This window comes from Patagioenas fasciata, chromosome 8, assembly GCF_037038585.1.
Source record: "Patagioenas fasciata isolate bPatFas1 chromosome 8, bPatFas1.hap1, whole genome shotgun sequence".
NCBI classification, from domain to species: Eukaryota; Metazoa; Chordata; class Aves; order Columbiformes; family Columbidae; genus Patagioenas; species Patagioenas fasciata.
In genome coordinates this window covers 42,203,590-42,224,177 of record NC_092527.1, presented here as the reverse complement: position 1 = coordinate 42,224,177, position 20,588 = coordinate 42,203,590, and the positions used below count along the sequence as shown (strand labels likewise).

The 20,588-nt window shown below is 46.2% G+C and overlaps 1 protein-coding gene across 3 annotated transcripts in view; it reads left to right on the top strand.

Moving 5' to 3' along the window:
- TCERG1L (transcription elongation regulator 1 like) overlaps positions 1-20,588 on the top strand; it is a 73,694-nt gene that overhangs the window by 21,375 nt on the left and 31,731 nt on the right. For 2 of the 3 annotated variants that reach the window (XM_065843530.2, XM_065843529.2), the window contains exon 5: positions 15,798-15,866. The exons of the other annotated variant lie outside the window; for it this stretch is intronic. In XM_065843530.2, the coding sequence (XP_065699602.1) occupies positions 15,798-15,866 (69 nt within the window). The remainder of the gene's footprint in view (positions 1-15,797; positions 15,867-20,588) is intronic. 3 annotated transcript variants of the gene reach the window in all.

Genomic DNA, 20,588 nt, shown 5'->3' with positions numbered 1-20,588 from the left:
AAATATGTGGATGGACTAAACTGGCTTTATGGTTCACAAAGTCAGTCTGTACAAATAGCGATTTCCCAAGGCTTTTAGAAAAAGGCCGGTCTTCTGTATCGATAGGAAAATACATCTCTAATCCTCCTTTTTGTGGAATATCATTGGTCTGACTAACTAGAAGACAAGATCTTCTGGCAGGGTAAAAATCCGCTTGCAGAGGGAACACAGTGCAGTGGTATTTCATCTTCTCTCTTGCAAGAATCCTGCAGCCAAGCTGGGATCAGTTACTAATTAGACCTGCTTCATTTATGCTGTGTTCATGGGTAAACAGCTATTTTCTCTAGTGGGAACCAGAAGAAACTGCTTCAGTGTCTTGAATGTAATATCAAGATATTGACAATTGCAAAAACGTAATTAAATATTTCATGTAGTCGTTAGAAAAGACAAACAACCCAAATCCTTTCATTCATGCCCAGCTGTTTGCTTGGTAAATGTCATGCAAGTCAGACTTCATTTACTATATGTTTAACTGCCTGTTAAAGCAAGTAGTAGTTTTTTCCTTCCAAAAATGCCAGAGTGCTGCTGTACAGAGAGTTTAAATCAGATTTCACAAGTTAGTAATAGCATTTACACTGTTAAAATACCTGTGGGGGCCTTTTCCCGTTGGAGAGACAAGCAGGTGCTGCAGACCTGGGCAGTTTTTGCTGCTGATACTTGGAAAATTAACAGACGAGAATTATTGTTTGCGATCGTGAGTGTTAAACTGGTGCTGAAGGAACACATTGTTTTGGTAGCTGCTGTTGTTTCCTTAAATTAATTTATGCCATTAAACCATTAGGAACTTTGCTTGCATTGCCACAGCTTAATAAAGTTATGATGCGATGCTACTGCTTTGCAACGTAACTCAAGGTAGGATGGTGCAAAGCCGCCTGCTCTGAACCGCTGCTCGGCACCCACCAGAGATATTGGGGAGATTTGGGTAGTGGTAAAAAGGAGCAGGTTTTGCTGAGGTTCACGTGAAAGGTTGAAAGATGCAACAGGGGCGACGTTACTTTGTGTTACTCTTGCTCTAGAGAAAATGTTAAATATGTTATTGGCAAGAAGAGAAATGAATGAATACTTTTTCCTTGTTTAGTTATTTTTCATAATACATTCAGCCAGCTTTATGTTTTGCTTTAGTTTGATATTGCAAAGTGAAGCTGTAGTGTGGATTTGAACCAAAGTGCTCTCAGTGTTTGATGGGGATTGGAGGCACCGAACCAGCTCTGCGTGCTGTGTAAACCTGGAGCAAACCCAACGTTTGATGGGGGAAGAAATTCTGTGGTCTTGGTGGATTGGTCTCTTCTTGTAGCTTCTGCAGGATCGTGGACCTTCTGGTAGAGAATGGCCAGGATGATGTGCTAGGTGAGGCAATGATTTCACAGCATTCCCTGAAATACAATGGCTTGGTGAAAGGCTGGGAGTTTCTTCATTTTCTACAGTTTGTTAATTTTCTCCTAAACAGTTTGTCTAACGCAATTGTGCACTGAGAAAACTCGGTGCCTTGGGATTATTATATCATCACCCTTATTCCAGTGAAACAGCTATGCCTGTTCAGCCTCTTCAATGGTGGGAAACAAGTTTATAGCAGATTTCAGGTATTTTTTAACCTCTTACAGTTAGGAGTCAGTGGATGTTTCCTGGCTGACTTCATGTATTTCTCAATTGGGCCACACTATATGAGTGTAAATAAATTTAACAAGGTAAAAGGAATCTTACTTAGTTGGCCAGAATATAAATAAGGAAAATTAATTAAAATCTACAATTTTAAGTGTGCCGTAGTTGCTTCCCTAGAGCAGCTAAATAGGATTTTATTGCGGATTTAGTTCTGTTTAGCGCATGCGAAGCGCGGTGCTGATGTTTCTGCAGGAGCCAGACATGGGATAAAAAAGATAAGGAAAAAGATAAAGAAAGATAAAGATGAAGGGCTTATTCCGAGTTGCAAACGCCAGCAGCCATGCGGAGCAGGTTCTGCCGTGATGTCAGGAGAAGGCAGATAACGTCACATCACGGAAATCTGGAGGAAGACCCAGGGCTGAGAGCTGTTCAGCCGGAGCTTTATCGAAGGGGCTGTTTGGCTTGAGGAGCTGGAGGCAAAACTCCCGAAGCCGAGTCCATCTGTCTTGGGTTTGTTCTGCAGAACGGATAAAGCAGCAAAGTCTGACGAGACCCCCCACAGTTCCAGAACAGAAAAACCCTCCTGCCAGGCCCTGGATCGTGTTGACTTCCCACCGCGATTTCAAGAACCAGTTATTCTTTAAGATCTTGGCTCAGATCCCATAGTAAGAACTGCACAAGAATTGAAAAAAAGAGAGAATCGCATTATGGTTTCTACTTTACTGGTTTCAAAATTCCAAACCTAATTTATAACTCAAATCCTTGTAGAAATAAGTATTTGAAGATTTCATTCTGAAATACAAAAGATTAGTTCATGCAGAAATAATTACTCTGATACGACGGAGAGTGGAAGTTCCGAAGGTTTGATACTGCATAATTCAGTGTATTCTTTCAGAATTACATCCTATTAAAGAAGAGATTGAAATTTTATGCTGGAGTTAGTTTTCATAAGGCTGGAAATAAATCAGAAATGTTTTGCAAATGGGGCTGCGTTAAGGAGCAGCGAGAAGCATTATGGGAGGTGGGTGGGGTGGGGTGATTCTCGTTGTCCCCTTCACGTCCCCAGCGTGGGCAGCTGCATCCCGGCCCCACGGCTCCCATGGGTGAAGGATGGGCTATGGGTGGGTTCAGGTTGGGTGCAGGGTGGCCCCACCGCATCCCTCCTCTGTTATTGCTGGAGCACCTCAGGTGTCCCCTCTCATGGGGAACCACCAGGCTTGCAGCCTTGGGGATGCTCCTGCCAAATGTGCTGAGCTGCGCTTGGCATTCATCACAGCTCTTGGGTTTGGGCGCCTACATCCTTATTGTCCAATTTTATATGATGGGCCACATCAATAATTCAAAGGGAGCTTTTCATCCGATGGCTGTTGTGCACTTGGTTCCGGGAGGTCACCTGGTTGAGGTGCTGCCACGCTGAGAAACTTGCCAAAAATCTAATGCTAACTTTTCTTTCCATTCGGGAGAGCTGCATTACGCTCTGTGGTGCAACAGGAGCCAGCGGTGCCTGAAGCCATCTCGGTGGGCTTCGAGCTGTGCGGCCCCAAAGGCTGCGAAGCGCTGCTGGGAAAACACGGCGGCTCCCGCGCCACTTCTCCGGGCCATCAGTTACAGCTCATTTGTGTTCTACTCAAGAGTAAAGTAGCAATGCTGCCGTCCTGCCCTTTACCAAAGGGAATTACGAGGAAGTAATCTTTAGAATGAGAATCCAGAAACGTTTATATTATTGGTGCTTTAATACCAATATTAATAATTACTTGGCAGTGCTGGGTTAATGGTTGGACTCGATCTTCAAGTTATTTTCCAACTAAAATGATTTTGTGGTTCTACGGTTATTTTAAATATAAATTAGAAATTCAGATGTCGAGAACATGCTGGTTTAGTTCTGGGTCTATGAGATGCGCTGGCAGAATGAAGCAGAGTTTAGTGTGCTGCCTTTTGCCAGGCGGCCCTTGCGTGGGGAGCTGGAGCAGAGCGCGCCGTTGTCCCCTCTGCAGCCCAGCAAGCCACCGGAGCTCTCCGATGGGAAGGATGGTGACAGCAAAGGTGACATCGGGTCTGTGTGTCCCAGCAATCCATGTCAGCTCCCCAGCATCGTTCGCTGGGATCTGGGATCTTTTGCCCGGTGTCCATCAACCGCGAAAGCGCAGGGCACTGTGTGGTGTCACCTTTTGCTGGGTGGCATCAGTTTTATGAGCTGGGAAAATGAAGTGCGGAAGGGAAACAGTTTTCAAATAGAGAAGGGTAAAGTTGGTTTTTTAAGTGAGCAGAAGAGCTCGGCTTGCTTCACATGTTGCTTATTTTGATGGTAAATCCAGAGGATGAGTTAATTCCATGGGGTTTGTAAATGGCACAAACCAAGCATCCAGACTCCCTTGGCTTTTCACGAGCGAGCGCTCTGACTTTGTGTGCAGCGTCGCTCAAATCCGGCTCTGCCTTTTGCTATGCCTGCCAGGTGCACTCTGTTTACTGTAGGCAAAGATGATTTTGCTGGGAGAATGGTAATGTTTGATTTTTTTTTTCCGAATTAACATATTGTTTGCTTTCCAGAGGATCATATTCACCGGGCTGCTTGGGTTTGGGAGGCTGGAGTCGCTTTGGAAAGGCAAAAAGATAACATTCAGTCCCTGTGTGCTGTGGGACTCAGCACCGTGGTTCACATCTCCTCTGTGAGCACGCGGTACCGGCCACGCGTTCCCGAGGTGTGTTCCAGGCATTAATTTAATTAGGTGGTGGTGAGCTCATCGCATACGTGGAAATGCAAATGAATGTTGGTAGGATGGGTCCTACCCCCGGTGGGGCAGTGCAGTTTGTTTCATCCTGCGTGGTCCCGTCTGCAGACCGCAGGTGCTGGCATGTCCAGACTCTTCCTCCCGGTGCCTGGTGGCATCTCAGGAGGTTTTATTCTTGCTGGGAACAACATCTCTCTTTTATTGTTTTTACCCCTTCCCTTCTGCATTGTCTTGTGCCTGTTCCCTCTCCTGCCTCTCAGCCTGCATCAGCTGGAACGGTTCTCAGGATTTGTGTTTCCATACGGAATTGTGCTGCCTCAGCCATCACCACCGCTACCGGCTGGTAACGGGATCCACCTCTGAGGTGCCTACGTTTTTGGCACAATTCTGATAAAATGTATTTTTAACCAGTAATACCACCTTGATAGTTTTTTTCTCAGTGTAGTATTCTGAAAATCAGAATTGAACTCGAAAGGTATCAATGGAAGAACACCAGCAGATGTGAGTCACAGTCTCTTTGGTGAAGAATGGCGATAAGCGGTGAGGAATGGCCCGGGGTTATCCGGGGGGGCCATGGGGTGTTCCAGCTCTGCCATTTCCCACGTTGCCAAACCGGTTCAGTAACTCGGAGAAACTTGTCAAATGAATCCTGAGAAATGCGCTTTGTTTGTGGTTTCCAGTATGTATTTCGCTGTCTCTTGCTATTCTGTCCCACTTTCCACAAACCAAACCAGGAGACAGGTCCTTGGGGACACTCTTGTTTGTCCTGGGCACCCAGTGTAGGGAAGGGTCTCATGGTTCAGTCTGCATGATGTTGGTGCAGGAATAGGAGGAGAAAAAGTGGGTGAAGGTGGTTGTTTATCTGGCACCGGGACCTTTCCTGCCCGCTGCAGCTGGTGCTGGGGCAGGAACCGCGCGCTGCAAGGCAGAAAGTAAGAACTTGCGCCTGATTTTCTTCGTTGATTAGAATTGCGACAAGTATGTGTTTTCCCTTTTCCACAGTTAATCTGCGAGCGGTGTTATTGTGTTATTTTCACATCAGTTTTCCCGAGCGCGCTCCCGGGAGCTTTGCTGTGCTGGCTGCTCCCGAGCGTCCGTATTGCAGAGGCTGCGTCTGGAAACGGCGCTGCTGGAGCGCACAGGCTGGGGAGCGCTCTGGGGACTGGAGCCCGCTCAGACTGCTGCCGTAACATACACGAGGTTTCGCCAGGCTGATACTTGGCTTTTGTTTTATTATTTGTTTTTTCCTTTTTTCCCTTCCTTCTCCTCCTTTTTCCCTTCCTTCTCCTTCTTCCTCCCTCCCTTCCTTCTCCTCCTTCCTCCCTTCCTCCCTCCCTCCCTTCCTTCTCCTCCTTCCTCCCTTCCTCCTTCCCTTCCTTCTCCTCCTTCCTCCTTCCCTTCCTTCTCCTCCTTCCTCCTTCCCTTCCTTCTCCTCCTTCCTCCTTCCCTTCCTTCTCCTCCTCCCTCCCTCCCTCCCTCCCTCCCTCCCTCCCTCCCTCCCTCCCTCCCTCCCTTCCTTCTCCTCCTCCCTCCCTCCCTTCCTTCTCCTCCTCCCTCCCTCCCTTCCTTCTCCTCCTCCCTCCCTCCCTTCCTTCTCCTCCTCCCTCCCTTCCTTCTCCTCCTCCCTCCCTTCCTTCTCCTTCCTCTTCTCTCTCTTTCTTCCTTTCTTCTTTGGGATTGCCTCCCAGTCGTCAGAGTAGGTACAATCAGGTGGAAAAGTATGCTTGCTTCTAACACTTTTGGAAGAAGGAACACCCAGAAGCACAGGATGGTTTGGGTTGGAAGGAACCTTAAAGCTCCTCCAGTTCCAAGCCCCTGCCATGCACAGGGACACTCTCCAGCAGCCCAGGGTGCTCAGAGCCCGGCGCAGCCTGGCCACAGCTCTGGTTTAATATGGAGAAGTGGCTCAGTTGATGGCAGGGTGGCCCTGGGTGCTGGTGGGTCTTGGGGGTTTGTTGGTGTGGAAGAGAAGGAGGAAGCCCGGGAAGGGGGAGACCTGACGCTCCAGCCCTGAGTGTCGTACACTCTGTGATTACTGAAATGGATTCTGCCAGTTAATTAATGAGAGCAAAAGCAGAGAATCTAATTTCACACTTGATGTATGCAGCTGTTAGGAAGCTCGCTGTAAATAGTGCTGAAGATCTCTGTTTCTAAATAAATCAAGATCTTTCGCAGGGCTGAAATCTTAGAGTGTCTCTTGGTTCCCTTCTGTGACCACCCGGCCTGTAAAACTGCAGGAAAACCTGAAACATTAGAGATGGGGAATTCCAGCTTTATGGCTGGTGGGGGAATCAGTGTTTGATGGCTCAGAGCTTGGTTGTCTTCTGGGTTACATGATTCATCTTTTAGAAAGGAAAAGGGTGAGAAGAAACTTCTGGACAGATTTGTATTTTCAGTCTGGTAAAGGTGTGGGATGTAGCCCTGAGCAAAGTGTCTCAGGCATTGGGATAACAGGGGTTGGGGCTGCTGAGCAGTTCATGGGGACATTCATGGGGATTTGCATCATTTGCCTTTCTAACTATCGAGCTTAAAGTGGTGTCTAATAGTCTGGTTATTTATGCTATTGAATATGTCATTTAATGTTAATGCCTGTTGAGTGGCAAAACACAGCGGACCGGGGAGATTGGGACCAGGTTTTTCTTTCGGGGGCCTTTCAAGCCTGTTGAAAGCAGGTGGTTGGCGATGCAGGAGCGTGCACAGCCGGGGTTGCGTCCTCCCTTGGGTCGCACACACGGCTTTCGGTTGGTTTTTTAATCCATGGCATTTCCAAGCATCCACAATCCAGTACACAATTATTGGAAAAGGCTACATGAGACACTTTGGCTTTTAAGGGATTTTGAGTAGTTTTGATTTCACTTTGATTTTGAAGCCACTTTGACTGGACTTGTTTCTCTGCTCGTCTGTTGGAAATTGCAAAGAACCAGATTGTTAAAAGAAGAGAAAGTGATAGCAAAATCTCACCCCAGCTGGGCTCATTGGCAGGAGATGCTCGTTGACACTTAGTACTTACTCTGCAGATTCACAGGAATATTTGCTGACTTTCTATCTGCACATCTTCAGTTCCCACTCCGATGAGCGATTTTCCTCATCGCTTACTCGTTCCCAAAGTGGCTGTGCCAACGTGTGCTGAAATGAAAGCTTAAAATGATCCTGCAGAAACAGAAGTGCAGCCGGTGCTTTGCATTTGTGGCTGGACATGTGTGATGCCTTTTGCCTTTCCCACCTTCGATGGAGGACAAAGGCAAAGCCACAAGAGTTTTTGCAGTAGGAACAAATATGGAGTGAGGCCACGTACACCTCATGACCAAAGTGAAGTGCCTGAGTTTGCTCTCCTTTCCTCAGATCATTATTTCTGTGCGTGTGTTTGCAATATATACTTGATATCAATACAGATCATTTTGAAATAGGGCACGCTTTAGTAGAAGAGAAGTAATTTAAAACCACACCAGTCTAGCGCAGACTGCAGTCTGATATTTGTAGCCATGTTGCCTTTATGATTTGTGTCTCGTAAATATCCGCTTGCATGAAATGAGATTAAATCATGTTTTCCCTTTGTCCTTAGAAGTCAATTGTCTTGTTAAAATTGTAGTGAATGAAAATTACACTTTGCAGAGCCATATCATAATTTGCAACCATGCGGGGCAGTCTGACCATTTTTCCGGTCTGGTTTTGGATATGAAGACAGTCACCTCCGTCCTCCTTTGTAAAGGACCAGGGGTGTAGGATGGAGTTGAGGACACAAGTCTCGGTTTGGTGCCACGGCAGGTCTGGGGGTCCCAGTATAGCCCCAGCACTCATTCCCCTGGGACACCCTGAGCCAGGACACATCTTCAGGGAAGAACCTGGAGCTTGCTCCTCAAACCATGGTGCCAGCGGCTGCTGTGGGATGAGGGTTTGTACAGAGCAGGAGTGGAGGACCTGCTGTTGGAGTATGAGAGGAAATGCAATGGCAGGACCTTGGAAATGGGAACCTGGACTGACGTTCTTGAATTTCTCACAGTCTCCTGAGCCCCAACGTGGCTTCTGCAGCACTAGCAAACGTTTTAAGAAGAGGAGGTGTAGGAGGAATAAATGGCATCAAACCTATGAGTGCATGAGGCTGAAGAGCATCCCAAGGCAGAAGCCTCTGTCCAGGAGCCTCCTGGGCTTGTTTTTCCTAAAGCTCTTTAGGTTAAGACTCAGGTTTAAAACAAGGCAGTAACGGAGGTGCAGGAGGAGAGCGCTGGGCGATCTTAACTGGGCTCTATAGAAGTAATTGTCAAGTTATTGGGATTTGGCTCTGGTCCAGAATACATTAATTATCTGAAACTGATAGTGACACACAGCTTGCCAATTATTTTGGGGATGTTTTAATCTTTAAGGAAACAAAGGATCACTGCAAATAAAAATATTTAAACCAGAAACTCACCACTGTTGTTTTTGAAAAGTTATATGTTTCTCTTAGCACCTCGGCATGCTGTATTTCTGGTAAATTCTGTGTATTTCTTTCCTGAAGAAAACAAAGCCTGAGTCAGGTTCCCAGGCACAGAATGGGCCGCGTTCTGATTTCTGCACGGAACCAGACCAGAGAGTCACTGGAAACAAAGGAAACCAGTGAGAAAGAAAAGGGGCCAAACAAATCTGTTTTCTTAGGATCCCTGATTTCTCTTTGATGAGCTATAATATGCATCCCTTTAAGCACGTTTTGCATCTTTTAAAAATGTATTTTTGAAGAAGACTGTAACTGTTGCCCACATCTCCCAGCTGATCTGGATCTGGGGCAACATTCTGGTTCCTTTAGAATTTATGAGGAAAGGTGTTTCCAGCCCAGGAGAGCTCCCGTTGGCGTAGCCGGCAGCGGGCAGAAGCCAAGCGCTTGCGCCGGGCTGGCGGCACCGCGCGCGCCTTTGGCTCAGGGATCCCTTGCTTTTAATCCTCTTTTGGCACCTTAGCAGGGCCCCTGTTTCCTTTGCTTTCTGTTGCTGATTTGTTTCTTCAGGCAGGTCTCGAAGCACTAATAACTTCAGGTTGAGTGCTCGCTCGTGTTGATGTCAGCCCGGTCTGCATAAAGCAATGTAAAATGGGAAGCAGCTTTGGGAGGTTTGTATCTGCAGTTTTATTTTGCGTATAAACATTGAATCATTAAGATTTATGAGAAATTTGTACACGAGGGTTGGATCGTGACTGATAAAAGCACAGAAACTTGTGTCAAACCATATTATGAGCCAATGTTTTCCCATTTTTTAAAATATCCCTTTCCCAAAAGAAAGAGGCAGAGGGGAAGGAAGATCAAAGACTTTGTTTCTTTTCTAGACGTGTCCGAAAATGCAGGTCCTTGAGCCTTAGTCCATGTTGTAAATTTGTGTCTAAGGAGATTGTACCATGAGAAGCTTCTCCGCAAGTCAGATGGAATGGGATATGATAGTCCTGGCTCAAAATCTCATAGGAAATTAAGTTTTTTGAGGAAATCTAAGTTAGTGTGTAGGAGGACTTATGAGTGGAGAGTCAATATGTTAACCCAATGATGCCGTGGCTCGGTTTGCCAAGGGAAGACAAGGGCCGGCTGCTTTTTTTATTGTGCTGAAATAATTCAGCTCTATAGAATTATGGAGAGAATAACTGGTATGAGATTGTTTTCTGATAGACTCATCAGAGGGCCTGGCGGGTCACCATCCTGTCAATGTGTCACCTGTACAGGTGCCCAGGTCTCCACTGGGTGAATTCTGGGACTTGCCAACCAAAGACCCCCAACCGCTTCCCTGGAAAATCCAAATATGGAAAAGATTATTGGACTTTGTTGTGGAGCGCAGGGAGGAATCACCGTGTGTGGGAACTGCTGTCTGGTCATTGGCAAGTGGGGCAGGACTTGGGTGGGCTCCCCAGCTGAAATGTGCTACAGTCACAGTGAGTTCTAGGAACCAAACCAAAAGAAATATTGTTTGTTTTGGGAGCCACATAATAAGTGTGCACATTTGTGCTCATCCTGAGTAAGGATGTTCTCATTCAAAACAAACAGATACTTATTTTCTCTACTTTGACTGTACTTGGAGAGCTGAATCTATCTTCTCAAGCACCTTTTTGAGGCGGCACAAGCGTTTTCTATGCAGATTATCATGAGAATTCCCCGTGTGCCTCTCCCGTTACTCGGGGCACAGCTGCGTGGACGTGATCCCTGAAATTCTCTCATTACATGCAAGACGTAGAGGAAAATATTTTCCAATGATCTGTGTTTTATGCAGGAGTCACTTGCCAGCCTGGCTCTCAAAAGTGAAACAGAGCATCCTTGTAATGAAATGGAAATATTTCCCAAACATGGGGCCTGTTCTGTCAGGAGACCCTTGGTGATAAAGGGCAGTAAAAGAAGGCTTTCCCAAAGCCAGATAATTCAGTGGCAATGGGAGGGGATCACTTGTCCATGATTGCTGTGTCTGTTGGCCGGTGAGTGTGCAAGGAGACGGGCAGTTACCTCCGCCTGTACCGCTTTGATCTAACAGGGGCTGCTTTCCTGTGGGGTTATACCCCATGGTATTTAAATAAGTGCAACCCTCAAGATAAGTTTTTTTGACATTCAGAGCATTTCTCTTCCTTGTGGATACTCGGGCATTTCTGAAAAGATGAGGTTTCGCTGTCATCTTCTTTCAGTCCGAGCACTTAGAGCATCCCTCCTCCTCCCTGCTGTTCCTGAACACCCAGCTCTTCAGTTCATGAAAAATCAACTTCTCAGATTTGTACAAAAGTTACCTGTAGTTCCAGATGTGTTTGTGGTGGGATATGGGTATTTTTGGGGATATCTCTCCTGAACAAGAAGGTACAATGGAAAAACTTGGTTGCTGTAGGAAGCAGGTGAAGGAGCCTGGAGCCGTGCTGGGGCAGCTCCGGCCGATGGAAGCTCATCAGTGAGCAGCTTGTTAGTGGTGGGGAGGGATGAAGGGCTTTGGGCTGGCGCTGTTGGCAGCTGGGTCCTTGCCATGGCTGTCGTACTTGTGTTCAGAGCTCTATGTACATGTCTGTACTGGAGCTCCGCAGGCTGGAAGTCGGGTTGGGGAGGGAGGGATGCGAGGGATGCGGCGCACGGGGGTTTCGGGGATGCTGCTGGGGCTTTGCTGCCACATTTACCTTTGAAAGATGTTCCAAGGCAAATAACTGTGAGTAGTTGGAATTTCTTTCTTTCATATTAATTAAACAATTATTCATGATGCCATATTAACTGAATTCTGGTGTAAAGGTGGAAAAATGAGTGTATCCTTTAGAAAAGACTGGTGATAGTTTTCCATATTGACTTTCAGCTGTAGAGTTATACATGCACACATGGATATGTACATCTATCTATCTATCTATCTATCTATCTATCTATCTATCTATCTCTCTCTCTCTCTCTCTCTCACTCTAGTTATGTGTGTCATGCTACTATTTTTCATTTAACCAAAGACTGAAAGTCCTGTCCTAATTCTCTGACCTCCTTATGGGGCAATTTACTGATCTGGTGGAATAGCAATGAGGTGACCAAGCTTTTACACTATCCATTTTTAACTGAAACAAAAGTCCTGTGTCAAGATTGCTAAGCCAGCTCATGCTTGTTCCTGTTTGCTGTGATGCCCCCGAGTCCCCCGTGTCTGTGCCAGCTGCTCCCGTAACCTGCTGAGAGCTTTTCCTTTCCAAACCACACATTCATTATGGTGTCACTCTCCAACCTCATCTCATTGCCGTTCTTCTATTTTCCATCCCAGGTCATGGAATATATTATTTTTACTGGTTTCCAGAACAGCAACAAAATAGATCTTCAATAGGAATTTCCTTTTTTTTGTTGTTGTTGTTGTTTTTTAATATAAAACCAGGAAAATTCGAACAAAAATAAAACCACAGGAAACCTGGACAAAAAACTGCAAAGCAGTGAGGGTGGTTCTGCCCAAAGCAATGATGCTGCCCAAATTTAAAGTGTTGTTTCTATTTGGACAAGGGACTATAAAAGTTGCGATTTATAGAATCCTCTCCGCTTTCCTCCCAACCTACGCCAGCGGTCCGTGGGCCGTACAGCTGGGTCAGGCCATCCCTTCCGATGGCACAGCTGTACACATCTGCTGCTGCAAACCAGACCATATTGAGGCAGCTTTATGGTCCGTGCTCAGAAAGGTCCTTGCTGTGCCAACCGCCTTTCCAGGGGTTTCTCCACATCACCAGCCCTCCCGTTCTGCGTTAGTTAGGAACCAGTAAATGTTTGGTTTGGCTTTGGCTTCTAGTTCAGTCCCCTTCACTGGAACGAGAGCAATCTGGTTGCAGATCAGCAGCCGTACACTTCTACTGCATGGGGGGGAGGGAAAAATGAGGGTGAACCTTGCACCATCTCACGCGGTAACCGGGGAGGAAGGTCTGTGCCTTCCATGGGCTTTGGGGAAAATGTGCTTTATAAACTCCCGTTGTAAATGCTGTTCGTACATGGTCTGTCCTTCTCTGTAAGCAAGCCAACAAATCCTGTTTGCATCTCATTGTTAATTTTGCCACGGTTTCTCTCTGGTTCCCCACTGAGCAGTAGAGCCTGGAGAAGAGAAGGCTTCGGGGAGACCGTGTTGTGTCCCTGCAGTATTTAAAGGGGCTGATAAGAAAGATGGGGACAGACTTTTTAGCAGGACCTGTTGTGATAGGACAAGTGTGATGGTTTTAAACTAAAAGAAGGGAGATTATTCAGGCTGGACATGAGGAAGAAATTGTTGGCCCTGAGGGTGGTGAGAGCCTGGCTCAGGTTGGGCAGAGAAGTGGTGGCTGAACCATCCCTGGAGACATCCCAGGCCAGGCTGGACGGGCTCTGAGCAACCTGAGCTGGTGAAGATGTCCCTGCTCATGGCAGGGGTGGCACTGGGGAGCTGGGGAGGTCCCTCCAACCCAAACCACCTGTGATTCTGAGTCACGGGGCCATCAGGACATTCCGGGTGATGAAGCGCTTAGCACTCACACGCAGGTACACACTGTAAATCACCATTACCCCGTGTAACTACTTTCCTGGTAGATACCAGGGAAAATTCCAAACGGTGATTGCTATTTCCCCTCCCATCTTTTGTGTTTTGATGGCTGTGTTCTCTGTGCATTCCTACATAGCAATTCTATGTATCATTGCAATATACTGCAGGGTGCTGGAGCGGGGACAGGCGGGCAGGGTTTGCTCCACCAGACTGCAGTGAGACCCTGATTCTCTGACTGGTTTCAGTTGGGGTGGGAGGGAGGACCGGGCAGACTTTGAAAAGCTTTTAGCAGCCGGGCTGTGTCTGTGCCCCCTGTGCTCGGGACTTTTCTTGCCAGGATTCCCGCTGCAGCACCTGAACAGCCCGGGGACGGAGCCTCTGCTCAGAAAACGCAACACGTTTTGCAGTCTGAGGCGAAAGGAAGAAGATAATCAGATTCAGGAAGTGCTGAATATTTTTTAATGAGCGTACCTGGGCCTTTCAAAGAGGGGTAAGGGAAGAGAATTCAGCAGAGGTGGCTTCTAGGCAGCCTGGGGTTCATCCGACTGCAAATAGCCCTGAGGAAAGTGTGCTGTGACCTTGAGGAGGAGGTGGCAGTGGAGCCGCGGGCTGAGCGTGGCTGCAGGAGTCTGCATGCTTTGCAAAAATCGATGTATTTTTTGTTCCTGTTCAATTCCTCCTTTGTTCAAGCAGAGAGGCTTCCTCCAGCCTTTGCAAATAAGCAGTATTGCCCCAAATTACCTAATCATGATGGATGTTGCTTCTAAAGGAAGCAAGTCCCTGGGCCATGGTCTTCACTAACTTCTGGGGTCATAAAATGATAACAGCAATCATAAAAATAAATTGATGTGTTTCTGTGTCTGACTCTGTTACTGGCTATTAGACACAGCAATTGAAATCACTAATGTCATTGCTTTCCGCTTTGCAATAGTAAACTGCGTGGTTATGTTTCAGGAATTTTTACAAACTAATCCTCCCTGTCACTGCCAACAGTTTGGCCGGACCAAGATGAGCAACGGGGGCTCCCCATGGGGAAAACAGAGTGACAAGTGTCCCTGACACCTTGTCCCGGCACAGCTGGTGACAATGCCATTCACCCGGCTGAGCGTCCCTGGGGCCGGGAAAGGGGACACTGCACGCTTTCAGTAATGAAAGAATTGGACCAGATATGGATTTATTGTGTTTCCTTGTTATGGGACCATCCTGCCATGGGCTCTTGCCCTCTCTGGCCAGCAGACAGACTGCACCGCGCTGCTGGGCTGGCTTGGGTCTGCTCCTGGGCGCCTGCTACCGCATCTGGCCTGACCTGCTCAATCCCGGTTACACCGTCTTCAGCTCATTATCTTATTTTTTCAAGATTTTGAACTTTACCCCTGTTTCTTTCACTCAATTCAAGTCCAAATCCCACAGGAGACATTAGAGAGACAACAGAAATGAGTTATATGTGAAATGCCGTCAATGATTTTTATAAGCAAGCTGTGGTTTCCCTGCAGCGTCGTGCACTGCGTTTTCAGTCCCCGCAGCTGGTTGCAAACCCACGGCAGCAGCCGCCTATTACGGACATTTCTCAAATGGGACAGGGATGCTCACACCACATTGGGACAGGCACCTTTCCCTCTTACCTGTCACAGTGTCCGTGTGTCACGGTGTCCGTGTGTCACAGTATCTGGTTGCAATGGCCATATCCACAGGGATGGGATGGGGCTGGATGTGCCTGCCCTGCGATATAAACGTGCTCGTTAGTGGTCACCGCATCACTCATCTGCTTATTTGCTGTTCCTTCCAGCAGTTTCCAGGAATTTGGGTGTGATTCCTTCATAGTTTAATGCTTTTCTTTAAACCAGTTTTGCAATTTGGCAGTGTTAGAATAATTTGATTGTTTTGGGATGAGACATACATATATGTGAAAAGAATCTTGATCCCGTTTGCTGGTGACCTTGTGGCTGCACGGTGGTCAGGGCAGGGCCAGAGGAACAGATGAACAGTTGAGCATCCTTGTGCCCTTCAGCTGGACCAGGGATGAAGGACAGGGCAGGAGGGGATGGACAGAGCTCTGTAGGGCTGGAGGAGATGTGGGGTGTGTAAGTGTCACCCTCTCACAAAGCCACGGAGTCATCAGGTGTTAAACGAGATGTAGAATATTTGAAACTCCTCCTTAAAGAGTCTCGTCAATGCAAAAGCCTCTGTGTGGTTTTCTCTTGATGGGTGGGGAAGTTACTAGGGACATTAGAGGACAAAGAAAAACCCATTTGGGTTTATTCAGTTCTTTGAGGCGTGGGTGTTTGAGAAGAGTGTCCTGTTGCAATATTATGCTATCTCCGTGCTTTTCCTAACACCTTTTCCCTATCACTGCACCATTACTCTGTCCTTACGCTCTTCCCACAGTGTTTGCACTTAGCTGTGTTGGGAAGCTGGGTGCCGGACCTTTGCTTAAATTTATTGCTCTTATGGATACACATTTTTGTTTCATATTTGTGAATTAATCCTTTCCAACCAGGGCTCCCCGTGCAGCCAACAGCAGTTACCCATTTGCAGCACCTCTGGTACATTTGTGGCTGTATCTCAGGTATGTGCAAGGGTCGTTTCTTCTCTTTGTTGTGTCTTCTCTTAGTTATATGTTATATGTTGTATCCCATTAGATTATGAATGGGTGCTCTATCCTTTCCTGAGCACAGATTTCAGTCTCAAAAATCCACAGGAAAATTTTGAATAAAATTCTGGCCCTTGGCAGACAAGGGAGGGTTTGACGTGCTCAGAGCCAGAATGTCTCCTCTCGTCTCTGCAATGGGTTTTACAGCACTGTGTTCATCCGCTGCACGAGTTTCTGTGTGTTCAGGGTTATTCTCAATAACGAACAAGGAACTGATGGCAAGTTTGTGAGTAATGTGCTCTGCTCCCAAAGCTGCTGCTTTCTGTAGGTTGCTTTCTGTAGGGGAAAAGCAGCTGTATCTGCTGCTGGGAGGAAAGCTCTTTGGAGTGTTTAGAGTCAATATTGGCATTTTATATCGTATTTATAGGTTGTCTCCTGCTTTAGGTTTTTCTGGAGTTGGTTGGATTTTGTTTGATTTTTGCACGCAGAAGTGGAATTTTTAATACTGGTAGGAAAAGGGTGAAGCGCAAACCTGCCCAACGTCAGCATGGCCCTGCGGGTCCCTCTGGGAGCGCCGGGTGAAGCCTTTCCCCAGCAGAGCCAGACCACTCAATAGTTCATTCTCCTTGTTAATACCTTCTCATTACATTTCAATTTGGATGTAAAAAAGAATAATTGCTGCTCACATTTGACTTAGAAATCAGCGTGTCTTGGAGTACTGCACTGCTTATTGGGGGTGGGATTTTCACTGTTGCATCAGCGACTTAAAAGTCAACAAAATTATAGCATTAATGGGTTTTCTACTCTTTGGTCATGGACACACTTTTGAAAGTTGCGTTCTTGGGCTTTACAGCAGGTTTTTAAGACCTATTCCTGGCTGGATTATTTCAGGTGAAACAGGACTGATGTTCTTAAAAATGCCTCTGGTTTATAATACTCTCTAACCGTCTAATCCAGCCAGTACAGAAAGAGTGCTACAATTAAATGTGCTTTTCATATTTTTGAAACAAGTAGGTAACTACAGGCAAATATGAAGTAAGTCATAAAAGGTGGGAAAAGATTAATGGAATAAGGATGTTTTCAGGAATATGAAAAATGTTCTGGTTTTGGAATGAGAACCTCGGTGTTATTTCCAGGGCTGAGTGGGATGGCAGCGCAGGTTGGGCCATTCGTGAGGCAGCCTTACCAAGCCATTCACGAAAACAAGTTCTGAGATATATTTAGCAAAAACAGCTATGAATGACAATCGGCAGTGTTCAGGAATGCATGAAGATCTTTTGTTGCAGGGCATTCAGAGTGGTTTCGCAAGAGGCAAGTGAGTTGCAGGAAGAAAAGCTTTGATTCTATGCCCATAAAGCTCCACAGAGAGACTTGTGTTGACTTCACCGGGGTAAGATTAGGCCCATGCTATGGATATTTTCCATCTGAATATGTTAAAATAAATGATGTGGCCTCTGTTCTTTTGAGCGCAGTGCTATTAAAGGCTCCTGGAATCACAGTGAGGAAAATGAAGTTTAAAGCCTTGCTGAACTGCTAACCTGAACAAGAATAGCTTTAACATAATGACGCCGGAGGTGCCATGGTTTATTTGGGAAAGAATTAGAATTTAGCAGCAGGAGAGTTCTGCTCAGCTGCTGGTCATCGGGTTGTTTTGCCCGTGGGCATCGTGACTCCCCTTAACGCGAGTCATTACCGTCCAGTGGTGTGTAATGGAGGATGAGAGCCCAGGGGTCTGCCGAGGCACAGAGAAAACCTTTGTAACGAACAGTTTGGCCCTGAAAATCTGTCCTGGCCCTTTCAACCGGGTTGCGAGCATCAGTAATAGATCTGCTCCCTGTCCTGAGGTCTGTTGTGGCCATGAGCAAGTAGAGGAGGGAGCTAGAAACAGCGGTATGGTATGGGGTATGGAGTAAGAAAGTATATAGGCTTTAAATACTGTTTGCTGGAAATAACGAAGGTGGAAAAGTTGGTTGTCTGTTCTGGGAATAATCTGCTGTCTAATTTAGTTGACTGGTGGTGCATGGCTGGCGATGGTGGTTCCTGTGGGAGGGGAGGCAGCCGAGCCTCTGACGCCCAGCCCCGCGCTGTGCTCCATCAGCAGGGGTGCGAACCAGCATCTGCTCATCAGGGATGCAAATCAGGGCAGCGTTGTCACTGACGAGAGGATCTTCGCATTTCTGAACCTTCCACTCATCTGCTTTTGTCCTCCTTTGTCCTTGGAGTGTCCTTGTTGAAACGTAGGGTGCTTGTGTTTATAAGCGATGGTAAAATGCATCTGAGCCCGAAATAATCTCAAAAATGGACAGATGTTCTCAAAATGCCAGTCAGGGCTCCTTGGCTCTAGCAATCATCAGAAACTTCCTAGAAAAGATCCCTTTCATCCTCCCCCTCCTCAGAATTGTTTTATAGTCAGATTTGCCTAAACTGCATAATAAAACGCAGAGTGCGTGTGGGTGGGTGTTTGGTTCTTTACGGTTCGTGTTCAGGTGCTATTGCAGCCCAGGTTGCGTTCGGTTCAGACTGAAGGGTTATATCGCATCATGGCATTACACTCAATCCTCAGAGTTTATTTGTATTCCAAATACTGCTTTTTGTGAGCACAAAGAACTAGAAAGCATAAATATTTATTCCTTAAAAGTTAAGATTGCCTTAAATCATTCAAGCTTATTTGGTGAGCATCAAATATAATTAAACTAAGCAGCTGAGCTCGATCTGCGTGTATATATGTGTGTGTATATGTTTGACTCCAATAGAGATGGAAGCTGTGAGCTGATTGCTTCCATCACATCCAAAGATGCACTGATAATTTTATTGTTCCTGGATGTGATCATAAATCAACGTAGAGAAGCAGCTGAAATTATATAATGGGAAGTCATGTTTCAACCTGCAGCATCCACCGCGGTAACAGAACGAGCAGAGCTCAGCTCAAGTGGTGTGTGTCTTACTATGGGGAGATAATTAAGCATGTTATGAAAATCATTCCAGTTTTAGGTGTAGAGGATTGCTTGTGTACTGCAATTCATGTGCATACCTCGATGTTTTTGGATTTGTTGTTATCTTTAAAGATGGTCATTTTGGTTCAATTCAGGAAGGTGCGTAGCCCTTGCCAAGTACGTTGTTGTAGACACCGAGGCATTCATGTGCAAACCTCACCGAGACGAGATGATGAAATGCGATTTTATTTTGTGTGTGATGCCTCTGAAAGCAATAGGATGGAAGTATCTTATTTTGTTGTCATTAAAATTAATTGCAAAAGCCAAAGAAAACAAAGCAACTCTTGTTCTGTAAAAGGTTATTAATGGAATTAATCATGTAGTGATGTACAGGTAAATTGCAAATGGACATCCTAGCTGAAGAGGTGGTCTCCAAGGATATAGAAACCAGAATTTCAGTCCATTTGTGTGTGTGTCCTGCCGGGCATCTCCGTAAAACCGGAGGCGCTGTTGTGAGTCTGCTCTTGCAGGGACTGCGCCGTGTAATTGGAGGCATCTCGGACTCCAGTGCCGGAATTGATGGTTCCTCAACATTTTTTTGTATCCAGAGAGCTCATCAACGTTAATAGCTTTGCCAGGGGCTTTGACAGAAGCAGGAATAAGAAACTGTCGTTGCCTGAGGTCCCAACATCGGCTCAAGCAGGAAAATGGTTCAGTGTCTTGTTAGAGATGGTCAAGTTACGAGCGCCTCCAGTTACGTTATTGCGCTGTGGGGAGCACAACACACATCACACTGACCTGTTCGTCTCCCGTAAATGCTTTATTTATCATTCTTTCTTCAAAGGCTATGTGGATCAAGTTTATTGTAGTACCTTGCAGGGTAATCGCTGTATCATGCTGCTGATCGCGTCGCACAGGAATTTCTCTTATCCTGCCTTAATGAGGGAGGAATTAAAAAAAAGGAGAAATAATAAAAATGCCCCCCTTTTGAAGGTGTTGAGCCTTTTCAAGTGCCTGTAGCAGGTGCATCGTGCATCTCTGGCTGCCTGATGGGAAGGTCCTTTTTAATAATAAAGTATTGTTATAGTTGCATTCCAAAAAGCACCCAGCGCCCCCCGGTTGGTGAGAGTTACGTTTGATCTGCTTGGGTACCTGGAAGCAGAGAAACAAAAATCAATGGAGAGGTTTGTAGCGTGCGAGTGAGTTTTTATAGCAGTGAAGTTTTCAGAAATGAACCGTATTACTGCGAAATGCAGACGAGTTGGGATGAGAAGGGTTTGACAGCTCACGAATAGTCAGTGAAACAAAAGGGCAGTAAATTGTGCAGCGTGAATCGTGCTTGGCAAATACGATTTATTGCCAGGTCTGCCTCGGACGAGGGTCCTGTCCCAACCGCCAGCTCCGTTTTGAAGCGGTGGCTTCTAAAACGGGTGTGTAGAAGCTCGTGGGACACCTGAATTCATGTCTGCAATGGGATGAGGTGCTTTGGCTCTGGAAAAGGTTCCGTGTCTAAATGTACAGCTAATGGGAAACTGATGCTCAAGGTTTGACCTCAAATTCAACAACAGCCACAGATTCTCAAGGATTAAGTAAACTGGTCTAATTAGCATAGGTTTAGCAGCAGACCTGGATTACTACTCTGTCATGAATAATGTATAGGAGCAATGTAGTGATTTTTCTGGTTTGTGATTTGTCTGAGCAGACTGTGATTCCCTTGGATAAAGCTGCTGGTTTAAATTATCGGCAAAATCATTTCCCGTGGCTG